Source organism: Ammospiza caudacuta, chromosome 27, assembly GCF_027887145.1.
Source record: "Ammospiza caudacuta isolate bAmmCau1 chromosome 27, bAmmCau1.pri, whole genome shotgun sequence".
In the NCBI taxonomy this organism is placed as follows: Eukaryota; Metazoa; Chordata; class Aves; order Passeriformes; family Passerellidae; genus Ammospiza; species Ammospiza caudacuta.
This window is the reverse complement of record NC_080619.1, coordinates 5,793,958-5,808,435: the sequence shown is the minus strand read 5'-3', so window position 1 is coordinate 5,808,435 and position 14,478 is coordinate 5,793,958. Positions and strand designations below refer to the sequence as shown.

The 14,478-nt window shown below is 39.1% G+C and overlaps 1 protein-coding gene across 1 annotated transcript in view; it reads right to left on the bottom strand.

Moving 5' to 3' along the window:
- The window catches only part of TANC2 (tetratricopeptide repeat, ankyrin repeat and coiled-coil containing 2), a 143,409-nt gene that overhangs the window by 109,958 nt on the left and 18,973 nt on the right, over positions 1-14,478 (bottom strand). Inside the window, exons 2-3 of the mRNA XM_058820543.1 lie at positions 12,225-12,287; positions 5,330-5,429 (exon numbers count right to left, since the gene is read on the bottom strand). Coding sequence (XP_058676526.1) covers positions 5,330-5,396 — 67 coding nt within the window. The 5' untranslated portion in view covers positions 5,397-5,429; positions 12,225-12,287. The remainder of the gene's footprint in view (positions 1-5,329; positions 5,430-12,224; positions 12,288-14,478) is intronic.

Below are 14,478 nucleotides of genomic sequence, written 5' to 3'. Positions count from 1 at the left end.
GGAGCTGGGAAAGGGGCTCAGCCTGGAGAAAAGGAGGCTCAGGGGGGACCTTCTGGATCTAGAGTTGGTGATAGTCACACATGTGAAAATATTTATGAATCAGAATTAAATAAATAGATATTATTCTAATACAGGCTGCTAAAATTCCCTCTAGGATAGTAGTGCAGGAGAGAAGCAGAAGTTTCTTTGTCCAAACATTTTGTATTTGACTGGGAAAAGAGTTTGGTACATGAACAAGACATATTTTGATCAAATAAATCAGAATACTAGAAACAGCATGCCTGTGTACATAAACATCTTCCTGATACACTGCCTTCTTCAGAAGGAAAATTCTGAATCACATAAATGCAAAACAAACTTTCAGGAAAGGTCAGTTCATGCTTAAACAAACTCAAGGACAAACTTTACTGTGGTCAGAGGATTTGTCAACATACTCAAGTCTTGCTTAGAAATGGATTTATGAAAAACCAGCTGTCTTTGTGGAAGAACAGGATCTGAATTATTATTATTGGGGTGGAACACCTTGAACATGTGGATACAGTCAGTATTCAGGACCATAATTCATGATGGGTCTTTTAACACCTCACTTTTAACACTTTATTAAATTAAGTCACCCAACATTTATAGGACCCACCAACTGGATCTCATCACTCAGCAATTTCTTTCAGAAATGAAATTGAAAAAGCAATTGTGACCCTCAAACTCTTCTGGGGTAAAAGTTATCCTCAGACTTCCACAAGAGATCAGACAGATGAGAAAGTGCACAGAGATCTGGCCAGGCAGAAATGAGACCTTCACAGAAATGCCTTTTATCTTCAAAAGGCAGGAATCCAAGGAGAAGAGCATTTGACAGGAGCCCTTTCAGTCCCAGAATTAAAATATAAAGTGGCAGGTTCCAAAAAGCCCTATAAATACATTGGAAATGAGAAGTAATTGGGTCTTCTGCAGACCAGGAAAGAAGAAGAGGTTTTTTAAAACCCTGCGCCAAAAATATTCTGAATGACAGGCAGGCTCCTGGCTGGGAAGCTCCAGATAAAAATTGTGCATTTTATAGTCAAGAACAAGCAAGATGTAATTCCTAACTAACTCAGAAGAGAAAAGCAGACCCTTTGGGCTAAGGATTACATGCCTCAGATTTTAGAGTACTTGCCTTGCCTTATTTCTTGTTTTTTCTGTGTGTGGGTGGGGTTGTTTGTTTTTAGTTTAGTTTTGTTGTTATTGTTACTTTCTTGATGTTTCTTTGCTTTGTTTCATTGTTCTTGTTCTTTTGTTGGTTTTTTTGGTTTGTTTTCCCCCTGGTTTTTTCTTTTGTTTAATGTTACATTTATCTTGGCCTCTGTCAGAAATAAACAGCACAAATTCTTGGGCTTACTCCTCACAAAGTGAAGGGAAATAAAAAACCCAAACAAAATGTGCAGTTTTGCAGCTGAATTTCAGCAGGTTCTAAAGGGAATCCAAACTCTTACAGCAGCATTAATTTAATGTGATAATGTAAGAGGGAAATAGTCCATCAGCTTGGAAAAGAACATGGATAACTGTAACAGGTGAAATCACAAATGCCTTACATGGATTTATTTCCCTAACAGGATACTGGAATGAATACAGGGGGATTGATTTGATGTGCACTGCTTCAATACACACCCAGACCAAGGAGTGATTAATACAAGCAAGAAAACTGCAGATAAATGAGACAGGTCCTTAACAAACCAAATGAAAACAATAGAGAACCTCATGGTCTCTGGATTCAGAAAACAGAACTGCCTCAGAAGAACTGAATTTGGGGGGAAGAAGCCACAAGCATCTCTTACAAGCAGCAGGTTTGCCTTTCTGCAGATTAATACACCTGCTAGCCCTGATCATAGGGCTCTGGCCACAACAATCCTGCTGGATCTTCATCCAGAAGGAATAACACAGGAGAAAAACACAGTCCTTTTATACTTTAAAACAAACACATCTTACATAATATAGCTCTGGATATAAAACAAATGAGAAAGCTTGTATGGCTGAGTATCTCTAAATTAATTTACACTGGGAAAACAAAGGTAATCTGCAACTATACTGAGATCAGATTTCAGCACCACAGATGCTATCTGGCAGCTTTGTGGAATATCCATTTATATCAGAAAAAAAAAAAAAAACAACCTAATCAAAATATTGTTGCGGGCATATTGTGTCCTCAAGGCATTACTGTAAACCATCCAGAGCACTCTTGAGTCATGGGAGAATTTTTCTTAAGACAAGACAAATATGTGCACACATGTGCATTGAGCACTGTGTGTCCACTGTGAAACTCCAGCACTGAAAGGACAGCCAGAATTAATCACAGGAGATTACACAGGCTGATGCTGCAGTAGAAATTAATTCATTTTAATTAGCACTACTGAATGTAACCGTCTACTCAGATGCATGTAATTGTATTCTTCTTTTATAAATATTTCGTGTGTTACTGAATCATAACACCCATCAAGCAGCAAAGGGGAAAACCCACCCTGGCTGAGGTAAAATAAACGTTAATCACAGTTCTCAGAGAAGTTGCTTAGCAGTTTCTAAAGGAGGAAAATTAAGAAGGCTACTGCTGTCATTACCAGTGTTCTTTTAATCACCAAGAATTATCAAAACCACATCACGTCTAGGAATCATTAGCTTGACTCCACTGCTCCTGTTTGTCAAGTGCTACTGCAAATGAAAGACACAGCAAAGCACGGGGATTTCAAAGGCCAGCGTGCTCCTTTGGATTCCCCAAGAAAAGAACACAATTCCCTTAACCCTGCTTCAAAGGTTTCTTCCCACACTGGAATGCAAAGTGACTGGAGTGCAGGGAATGAAGACACAGCACAATTTCACAGAGACAGCCGGGTGGGCTGTCACCAACCCACAAGACTCAGACTGAGTACACGGCACACCTGAAACCTCCAAAAGATGATTTTCCTAATGTGGAGTTTAGGATTTTATTCACAGTTCTCAGAGATGGGTGTAGCTCTGATGGGGCAAATCAGAGCACCAAAACCACCAGGAAAGCTTAATTTCCAGCTTCTAATTAGCATTCTAAATCTTGTTAAACAAAATTTTAACATTTCAATAAACACATAATCTTTTTAGAGCTCTTGAATGAGAAAAAATCCAAAACCTGCAGTGTCCCACCTATGTCCCCATAAAACTGCCAAGACAAAACCCACCAATGAAGACAACACCGTGGAGGGACCTGAAGGACAGCACTGACTACCAAAAGTACCAAATTTGTAATTTGCCAGAACTGCAAAGTAAATAAATACAGCAAGTTTCAGGCTTACAGTACTGCATGCAACACAGAAAATGTACAGTGAAGATTTACTGATTGTTTTCCTTACTGTGTTGCAAAAAAATACTGACTTAAATATATTTATCTAAAAAAAGATCTAGGCAGCAATGAATTCATCTAATGTCATGTAAGAGTTTAGAAGATTACCAACTATCTGAAAAATTATTATGCAGTGCAAGGATGTTTGCCACTTAGTCACAAACAATATAAACAAACCTGATCATCTCATTTTCCCATTCCCTCTCTTGCCCTGAAGAATGCCAAGCAGAACTTCTCAATAAAGCAACTTATTTCAAGGGCAGAATTGCAGTAAATTTAACATACACTCCAGTCACTAGGCATTAGAGAGAACCTCATCAATTCAATTCTGTCATATTATTTTTCAATATATGAATGAGAAAACCCATCTCCCCTTCAGCTTCGCCCAAAAGCAGACTGTCGAATCTCAGTACTTCAGAACTGACATTTTTCATTCACAAAATAAGAAACACGTATTTGCAGAGCTTGGCATATACAAAATCCTTAATATTGCTTCTGGGAGATAAGCCAAAAGGAATACCAGGGCCTGTTAGCAGCACATCTGACAAAGAGAGGGCTTTGTAGAGAAATCACAAGCTAAGGTGATTTGTCTATGTACAGTTCTCTAAAGGTATCATCAAAGGACTTGTACTTTCAAAGAGCAAACGTGACACAAATCACAAGAGGATGGAGCCATCTGCTCACAGGTCTTCCACAAACCTCTCTTTTCATGCAGGAAACTCCCTCACACCAACCACTCCTGCCACAAGAGACTGAGGAGCTCCTATGGGAAGGAAATCTCCACAAAAGCAATGAACAGCCAAGACCTCAGGCCTGAATTCTTATGGTGCCTTTGCAAAACAGACTTTTACCTGCTTTGAGATCCACACCACAGCTCAGGCTTGAGCTGCCCAGGACCAACCAACACCCCACAATTACCACCAGACACTGGAAAAAGGGACCACTGATGTCCAAAGCATCAGCGCTGCCCTGCAGCTCTCCTTCCCCAAATACAACATGGCCAGGAAGATATTAACAGATGGGATTAAAAATGGCCAAATTCTGGCAGTCTGAGAAACACACAACTTGCTGAAAACCAAAGGAAAACAGCCCATTTTCCCGCTGCCTTTACCAGCACTGTGTCTCCTCATCCTCACCTCTGGTTTCTCAAGGAACATCCATATGAACATCCATAACATAAATATCCACATTACACAGATGCACAAGTACAAATAAACACTGTGTCCCAAAATATTTAGCATGTGCTGCCAGATGGCTTTAAAATTCAAAATGAAAGATCTAATTAAAAGCTCTTCTCCTGCCAACACTCCATTTTTGGAAAAAAATACAAAAGTTAACTAAAAATGTTTTTAAAGCCTATCAATATTTTGTAATGTTTTGCTTTACAGTTACAATCTCCCTCAATCTCTGTCATGGATGAAACAGGCCAAGTCACATGAACCAATACTAACTGTAAACTCCTTTCCTGAGATGGCGGAAAAACAAAATTGACATAAATGATGACTAAATTTGGGCAATTCCTCCTTTAATTTCAACTATTCCCGTTCCTCTCTCTCCGTCCTGTTTAAAAATAAAAGCTTAAAAGAAATTGCTGCTGCTCTCACAAGTTTTGCCTGTAATTAACTTGTGGCAGTGAAACCTGCTTATCACAGACATTTCAGAAGAAAAAAAATTTCAAGCACCAAGGTTCACGTATGGAAAGTACATAAATGAAACGTGAACCTTGGTGCTTGTTTACTACAAGATTACGCAGAACTCTTACTTGGTTTTCCCTGCATCTTATCACCCCAATAAAACCAGATGATGGTTCTACATCCATTCAAAAACAAATATAGCTTGAAATTAAAAGTACAGCGCAATATTAAAATGAAGTATAATGATGTCTAGAAGATCATCAGCTGAGCACATCTGTTCATTAAGAAGGAGGAAAGTCCTGCTAAGACCAAAACAAACATGAAAGGGGTGGATTCTGAGGAGGTGACGGTTACTTACCGCTGGACCTGTTTTTGCGGTTTGACTTCCCTCCTGTGAGAAGCATCTTGAGACTGTTTCGAAACATGGCGATCCCGTTCCGCTCGGCTCGGCGCAAACCCTGCGGGAAGCACAACAACAGACACGCAAAGTCAGCGCTCCCACTCGGACCGCTGGAAGGCGTTATGGGGAAGGGAAGAGGAGCTAAAACCAAGGTGAAATGATGGAAAAATTAAAATTGAAAAGTTGAAATTGAAAAATTAAACCGCACAACTACATTTTTACACATTGCAGTGTCACTGTTAAACAAGAGCTAAAACCAAGTTAAAATGGAAAAATTAAAATTAAAAAATTAAACCGCACAACTAGATTTTTACAGAATGAAGTGTCACTGTTAAACAAGAGCTAAAACCAAGTTAAAATGGAAAAATTAAAATTAAAAAATTAAAATTGAAAAATGAAACCGCACAACTACATTTTTACAGAATGAAGTGTCACTGTTAAACAAGAGCTAAAACCAAGTTAAAATGGAAAAATTAAAATTAAAAAATTAAACCGCACAACTACATTTTTACAGAATGCAGTGTGTCACTATTAAAGAAGAGCTAAAACCAAGATGAAATGATAAAAAATTAAAATTAAAAAATTAAAATTGAAAAATTAAAACACACAACTACATTTTTACAGAATGAAGTGTCACTGTTAAGCAAGAGCTAAAACCAAGTTAAAATTGAAAAATTAAAATTAAAAAATTAAACCGCACAACTACATTTTTACAGAATGAAGTGTCACTGTTAAACAAGAGCTAAAACCAAGTTAAAATGGAAAAATTAAAACTAAAAAATTAAACCGCACAACTACATTTTTACAGAATGAAGTGTCACTGTTAAACAAGAGCTAAAACCAAGTTAAAATGGAAAAATTAAAACTAAAAAATTAAACCGCACAACTAGATTTTTACAGAATGCAGTGTGTCACTATTAAACAAGAGCTAAAACCAAGGTGAAATGATGGAAAAATTAAAATTAAAAAATTAAAACGCACAACTACATTTTTACAGAATGCAGTGTGTCACTATTAAAGAAGAGCTAAAACCAAGTTAAAATGGAAAAATTAAAATTGAAAAATTAAAACGCACAACTACATTTTTACACATTGCAGTGTCACTATTAAAGAAGAGCTAAAACCAAGTTAAAATGGAAAAATTAAAATTAAAAAATTAAAACGCACAACTACATTTTTACAGAATGCAGTGTGTCACTGTTAAAGAAGAGCTAAAACCAAGGTGAAATGATGGAAAAATTAAAATTGAAAAATTAAAATTGAAAAATGAAACCACACAACTACATTTTTACAGAATGAAGTGTCACTGTTAAGCAAGAGCTAAAACCAAGTTAAAATGGAAAAATTAAAATTAAAAAATTAAACCGCACAACTACATTTTTACACATTGCAGTGTCACTATTAAAGAAGAGCTAAAACCAAGTTAAAATGGAAAAATTAAAATTAAAAAATTAAAACGCACCACTACATTTTTACAGAATGAAGTGTGTCACCGTTAAACAAGAGCTAAAACCAAGTTAAAATGGAAAAATTAAAATTAAAAAATTAAACCGCACAACTACATTTTTACAGAATGCAGTGTGTCACTATTAAACAAGAGCTAAAACCAAGGTAAAATGACAAAAAACTCTTTTGCCAATAAAATTCCTAACAACAACATTATCCACATAAAGCCTACCATTCAGTTTGCTTACAGTTACCTAGGCTTTATTTCCAGGACAACACAATTCCAGTGCTGCTGGAATAGCCATAACCAAATTTTGCCAAATAATTTATCATCACACAGAAGTGGGAAAGACACAGCATTTAGCAAATTGCCTCCATTTCCCACCACTATTAAAGCCAAACCCATGAGAAGGAGCTGCTGCCCTTCCTGCTGCCCAGAAAATCAATCCTGCTGACACCAAGCACAACTCCAGATGCTCTGCAGCTCCTGGGCTGGTTGTCTGTCACATTCTCTTGTGAGCTGGATAAATTGTCATGAGGAGACAAGTCACTCAAACCCAGAGTAACTGATGCAAAAATATCAAACAGAAAATTTATCCCTGTATTTTCCTTGCTGTGTATGTCTCGAGAGGAAAAAAAAAAAAAGGTTGTTTGAGTATTGCTGAAGATGAAAGAGTGTCTGGGATCACCAGGCACACTGACAGCCTGGGCTGGGGAACAGCCACTTATTAAAGCATGTAAAGCATGAAAACACCTACAACAAAAGCAGTTCAAACCAGACCAAAAGAATTGTGAAGAGTTTTTGATCAGTACATACAATAAACCACAATTTTCTTTCTATTGTACACATGATATTCCATAGTTACAAGATAACACGTTCATATTGTAAAAATAGTGTCTTTTTTTTTCCTGTAACAATATTTGGTTCCTCTTGGAGGATGCTCAGTAAATGCCATCTTGCATTTCTTCCCATTTGTCTGATACTTTCAAGTCTAATAATACAATAATGCTCAGTTCAAAGAGCTTTTAATGTATGTTTAAAGCCAGTGAAAGTCCTTTTAATATGGTGTTACTGAGAGACACCAGCATTCCAGGGCAGCAGCTCAGAGTACATACACCCCAAACCCCAGTCAGCAAACAGGGATGGCACCAACTGCAGCCTTTCCTGACAAAAGTTCACATTCCCAATCCCACAAAGTGATTTGGGAGTCTGTGTCCCTTCATGGATGAGTATTAAAAATGGAATCAGTATTTCCTTTGAATTTATGAATCACTTGAGCATCCCCTGGCACCCTTCTGCCACCAAAACACAAGGAGCTGGTGCTCAGGCTCATTCCCATTAGGAGCCCCTTCAGAGCATCCCACTGTTACATGTCAAAAAAAATTCTATTTGGGTACACAGACAATTGTTTAGGGACTTTCCCCATACTGGTTTGCACTGCAGAGAGAACTGAGCAGAGCTACACCACCAATGCTGAGCTACAACGGAATTCAACCAAATTCTGTCAAAGAAGCACATATCGTTTGCTAATAATTATATTTATTTACCAGGGCCAGGAGGTGCAGTGCTGCTACTAGGGCTGAGTTAAGGCCCTGCACAGGGCACAGACAGAGCCTCCATGAATTTGCTCCTAAAAACCCCAGAGTGGAGAAAGAAGTGATGTCCTGAATAAAGACCCTGGGTTACCAGCCAAGGGACATCCCAAGGACTAATTCCATACTCTCAGGGCACTGCTGGACCACAGGAAGATGACTCTGCCCATGCCAGGGGCTGGAACCAGGTGGTCTTTATCCCTTTAAGGGACCTTCAACCCAAAGCACTCGGTGATTCTGTGACTCTCCGTTTCCTGATACGGTTCCTCGTTGTCACTTACACACAATACTGATGTATTCCACGTGTAAGCACTCATTAGACTTACATCCTGATTAGTTAAGGTGTTCACAACACAGAGGAGCAGGTGACCAAAATAAATCAGCTGCTGGTTTTCATTTTCATGCACAGCTGTGTCCCTTTGTGGCTTTGAGCAAACACGGTCACAGCTCCTCCTCTGTTCAGCCAACACCACTAAGCCAGAAGTAATATTTAGGAAGAAGCACTCTAAATTAAAAATCCTGTTGGTTGCGTTAGTTCATGGAATTAGAAGCATTAATAGCAAACAGAATTACAGTATTAGGAAGAGCTGGATCAGAGAAGTTTTCATCCTAACCTGTGAATTCCTTAATGCAGCTCACAGCCCAGGTTAATGCCTTTCTCCAGGATCAGCAGAAGCAGAAGCTGCAGGAATGTGATGGGGATCCCTCACACCTCCACTAACACAGGATGCTCTGGCAACAATTTGGGCCACGAAGAGCTACTGCACTTGATTTGTCCTTTATCTTGTCATTTGTAAGTTCACCAAACCAAATTAAGACAAGCACAAGTCTCCAAACAGTATCAGCAGATGAATAAAAATGATATAATCTCCATGCAGCATTTTTAGAAAAAACAGCTCAAGAATCTCCTGGTTTATGTCCAGACACTCTGACACATGTTGCTTGACCTTCTAACAAATCTAAATTTCAGTGAAATTCACAAACAATAATAACTTTCTGGAGCATGAGAAGGCAGAAGTACAAATATGATGAGGAAAAAACGACAAAGTGGAGGGGGTAGAGGCAGACTGAGCTCTGCAAGCTGCAAACTTACACAAAATGCTAAGCTTGAACAAGTCAGCGACATCTCATTAAATCCTTTGGGATGACCAAGGCCTATTTCAGTGTTTTCTTAATCTTAAAACAGAGTTTGTAGACAGGCTGCAGAAACCACCTCATGTTTTTGGTGGCTACACATTATTACAGCCCACAGAAGTAACTTTTGCTTCTTTTTATAGAGATATTGTCTGTCAGACGAAGAATTACAAATCAAAGCGAATTTTTATGCCTATATACCACCAGTAGAACAACCAGATCCCTGTATTCTCCTCCTCTCTGATCACCCCACTAAAAATAAAATTTTATTTTATATAAAGCTGATTAGCAAAGCTAAGCTCTTGTTCAAAGGAGTGTTTGATGTCCAGTGAGTCGTACAAACATTGCTGGCAAATTTTGTGCATGTCAGCATTAGGAGCTATTAAATGTATATCTTAAGATTAGAATTCTGTGTTTTTTCCTATAAAACCAATTTCTTGACAAGTGGCAGGAGCTTCATGAACTCCATTGACCATCAAATCCATTAAACTCTGCCTCACCACACAAGTGGGAATAACTGACTACAACAACACTGAAGTCTAAGGAAATATATATTTATAAGCTTGGTCCATGCACATTTAAACACACAGGAGCAGAATTTAGAGATTAAGTTTAGAGATTAAATATTTCCAGGAACTTTAGGAATGAAAACAGCACTGTTGTGACCTAGCAAGCTTGCCAAGAACTTCTAGGATTATTTGGAAATACAAAAACAGCAAAGATATTAAATGCACTAAACCCTACCAATTAGAGGTCTTCAAGCAATTAAGAGTTTATTAAACAGAGTTCTCTAATAGGTTTAGAACAACGAAATTAATTGTTTTATGTTATGTTTCTCCACAAAAGCCTGAACACCAATAACTGTCTTGGGGGGCCTGACATGAAAGCCAATCTGCCGATCCACTCTTAAACAAAATATCTGGAGATCTGTGGACAGGATCTTTCCTACAGATCCTGCACAGATAATAATCCTAGAGCCCCTGCACTTGTGCTGTCTCCTGTCCTCCTGATATGACCCCACTGTCTTTGCTTCTCCAACTATCTTTGACAGAAACACATAAAAATACACCCCTAAAACACCTAACAGCATTCCCACTGGAAAAACGTGTGCAGGAAGTCACCATAATGTTTCCAAGGAGGCAGGAGGTTGGCCTCAATCCCTGCTTTTATTTTATCAAAAGAAGCAGCTGCTAATGCTCCAGTTAAAAAGCAATCCTGAGAGCGTAACAAAGTAATATTCCAATGTTTGTGAACAACAGCCCCAAGGTGAACGTGGCCACACAAAGTTCTTGATGAGTCTGTGGGGATTGTGTTCACTCAAAGTCTGTGGCACTTATGTTCAGAGGTAATTTTTATACAGTTACAGCCTGGGAGGAAGGAGACAAGCACTGTGTTATTATGGAAACCCACACAATTTAGCAGAGGAACAGCTCATTTTGGAACACAGCACTTGCAGAGGCTGGAGCTGAACCTGGAGGAAGGTGCAGCGCTCAATCCCTCAGCACTCACCTGCAGGCTCGAGCTTCCCCTTCTCTGCTAGCATGAGCTTGTTTGTCTTTCTGTCTGGAACACAGTCATACTTCAAGTAAGGACAGAGGAGAACAAAAGCACGGCTGCTCTCAGAGAAAGCCGCACTGACAGACAGCTTATGACTCACTCTGAAGCCAGAGAAACTCACTACTCTCAAACAATAACAAAACTCATGAGATAACCCTGCCAGCCACAGAATACCAACTAATAGACTCTGTAACCATAAGGTCTTGGTCAACATTTGAATTTGCTTTTCTGGGAAAAAGATTTCTGCAGCAATACTTAAGTGTTGACATTTAACACCTATTTAAAACATTGCAGAGAAGAATGCAATCACTCACTAGGAGAAAGCCAAAAGTCAGTTCTCACCTCAACATGAAAATGGGATGACCTTGAAATTCAGGAAATTTAATTTTGAACCAGGCTTTGTCATTTTGCATAACCTGGTTTCTAATTCTAGATTAATGATACAGACTGAATTCCCAAAGGACACTTCCATTCTCCATATACAACGTCATAATTCTCCAGCCTTGGAGAAAAATGACAACCAAAAGCTAGAAAAGCCATCACCTCACTTTCATCAATTCACCTGTGGCGCTTTTAGTGTCTTCTGTGTTGCTCATAACAGTAAAAATTATTGCTTTGGTTTTAAATATTACTAGTAACTGCCTCCATCTACAAGCAAGGGAATAGGTATCTAAGCTTGAAATAAAATGGCACAGTTGTGCACAAGCTGAGTCTTGCTAAACTGCCTTGAAACAAATTTTAGGGCACTTCCTACAAGCTGGAATCATAAAATGGCCAAAGCTGGAATGGACTTTAAAGTTCACCCAGTCTCACCCAGGGATGCAGGGGCAGCCACAGCTTCTCTGAACACCTCACTTTCCTCAAAGGGAACAACTTCTCAATCTAAGCAAACCTAATATGTGCAAGCTCTCACATCTTTTTCTCTAATACAATCAGGTTAAGAATTGGTAAAATTCTTAGTAAAACTTCTTGGTAAAACTGTTATAGAAAGACAGTGCCCTTGTTCCACTTTCAGGTGATCACACATCAACGAAGAAACAACAAAAGACAACTGCAACTCTAAACAATTAAATTATGCCTGCAAAGAACACATGGGATTGTAGGAAGAAAAAAAAATTCCTACCTTGATATCTTTAGACAAGTTAAATCTTTAGCTAGAAGTGTCCTCCTCCATTCACTGCAAGTCCTGAAAGACAAAGAAATGCAGCAGAATTTAGTGGCATCTTCTCAGCACCCTCTGTGCCCCACCTTGTCCAGGTGCACACACAGAGCTACAATAATCCCATCCCAGGAATAAACCCACAACTTTTCCAGAGAATTACTGTGTAAGGATCAGGCAGACCCCACTCTTCATCCTTACACTTAAAAAGTGAATGCTCCTGCTTTTAAATCGCTGTTAATCAATGCTAATTTTGGTCACCTGCCTCTTCCTTCTCACCACTTTTCAAATGGGAAGAGAAAAAAAGCAGATATACTGTCCTTTGACACACATCATATAATACATGATTTAACAAGTATATTTCCCTTCATCCTACCAAGTTCTGCTAAAAGCCTACAACCTCCCCACCGTGTTTTTTTTTAAATTCAACCCTTAAATAAACATAATTCCCAAGAGGGATCCAGCACTAAATCAAGGGTTCAGTACTTGGTCCTTTGCTCTGTCATCATGTCCTTAGAACATGAGGTTCATCAATGAAAAGCCACATGAAATAGATCTTGCCACTTACTGAAAAAGATGACAGCAGCTATTTTATTCCCAGCCTGTGTTTTATTTGTGCTGACGATATTGCACTACAGCCTTCACCAATCTATTGTTTTAGAAATCTCATTTGAGAACCAGCAAGTAGAAGGCAATGGAGACACATTTCATTTGTCACCCAACCAACAAACAAAAAGAATCAAAGTAAATTGAGGCCACCTTGTATTTGCAAAGTAAAGTGTTCAACTGCATCAGTCAGGTTTTTTATTCTCCTGCAGGAGAAGTCATTGACAGCTTTACTTGGGATTCATGGTGCTCCCAGAACTGTAACAGCAACTTCTCCAATGGCCTTAGATTAATACTTTTGTATGTAAAACTAGAACATTCTATAAATTAATATAAAACCTTATTTTGTTTCTCAGGGCTGCCAATTACCTCCCTGCTTTCAATTTTTCATTTCTCTGGGAAAAGAAATAAAGACTTAGCAACCAGCACAGCCCTTCCATGGGAGCAGGGAGGTTTCCTTCAGCCAAGCAAGGAAACATCTCCAAGGCAGCTCATCCTGCAGCACTAAGGGGAAACCTTTTATGGGAGCAATGTCAGAGACCCCAGCTCCCACACAAAGCCCTGGGCTCTGTTCCATTCTCCTGCTTTGTGAGAGGATGCTCCTCCTTCAAATTCCCCTCCTGGCCTGTACAAACTGCCCGTGCCCCAAACCACCTGAATGCCCAAGCATTCAGCCTTTGGCAGAAGCTGTCTGCTCAGAAAGACTCGGCTACAAATTTTTCAGCGTCCAATCACATGGAGCACAAGACCAGCATGGAACCTAAACCCAAACAGGCTCAGATCAAGCAAGACTTTTACTGGATATCACTTCACATGATTTAAGTCCCTAGAAAGGGTTTTTGTAAGGGCATGGAGCGACAGAACAAGGGGAGAATGGCCTCAAGGTGAAGGAGGGCAGGGTTAATTCAAATATTGGGCAGAAATTGTCTCCTGTGAGGGTGGTGAGGCCCTGGCACAGGGTGCCCAGAGCAGCTGTGGCTGCCTCTGTGGCAATGTCCAAAGCCAGGCTGGACATCAAGAGCAACCTGGTCTAGTAAAAGCTGTCCCTGCCCATGGTATGGTGTGGAACTTGATGAACTTTAAGGTCCATTTCACCCCAAACCATTCTGGGATTCTATGATTCTAAAATAAACCCTCTATTCCTTAGATCCTAAATATAGACAAAAGAAAAAACAGATCTTAAAATAAATATTTGGCCTTCTCCACAATTCTTTTAAACAGTCCATATCTGGGTACTTGCAAACACCTCAGGTGAGTGAGTAATTTTTTTCAAAAGCAGCAACGTTACAATTTTTGGAAAACTGAAAACACCCGTGGAATAACTAAAAACAAATCCTTATAAATGTTTCAGCATGCTGCCATCTATCTTCTTAATACAGCTCTGAATGTGATACCCTGTAAAACAAAGAGCAGGAATGTTCTGTGCTGTGTGAGCTGCAGACAAGCACTTCCAAGCCATCAGGAACTCCCCATCTGCATTCCATGAGCAGATCCAATGAGTCTGCTTTGCACTGAGCTTTTAAACAGCAGAGCTTTTATCTGCTCACAGGATTACATTAAAAATCTTTACATGAACGCAGCAGATATTAGTGGGTTGTCAATAAAACCTGAA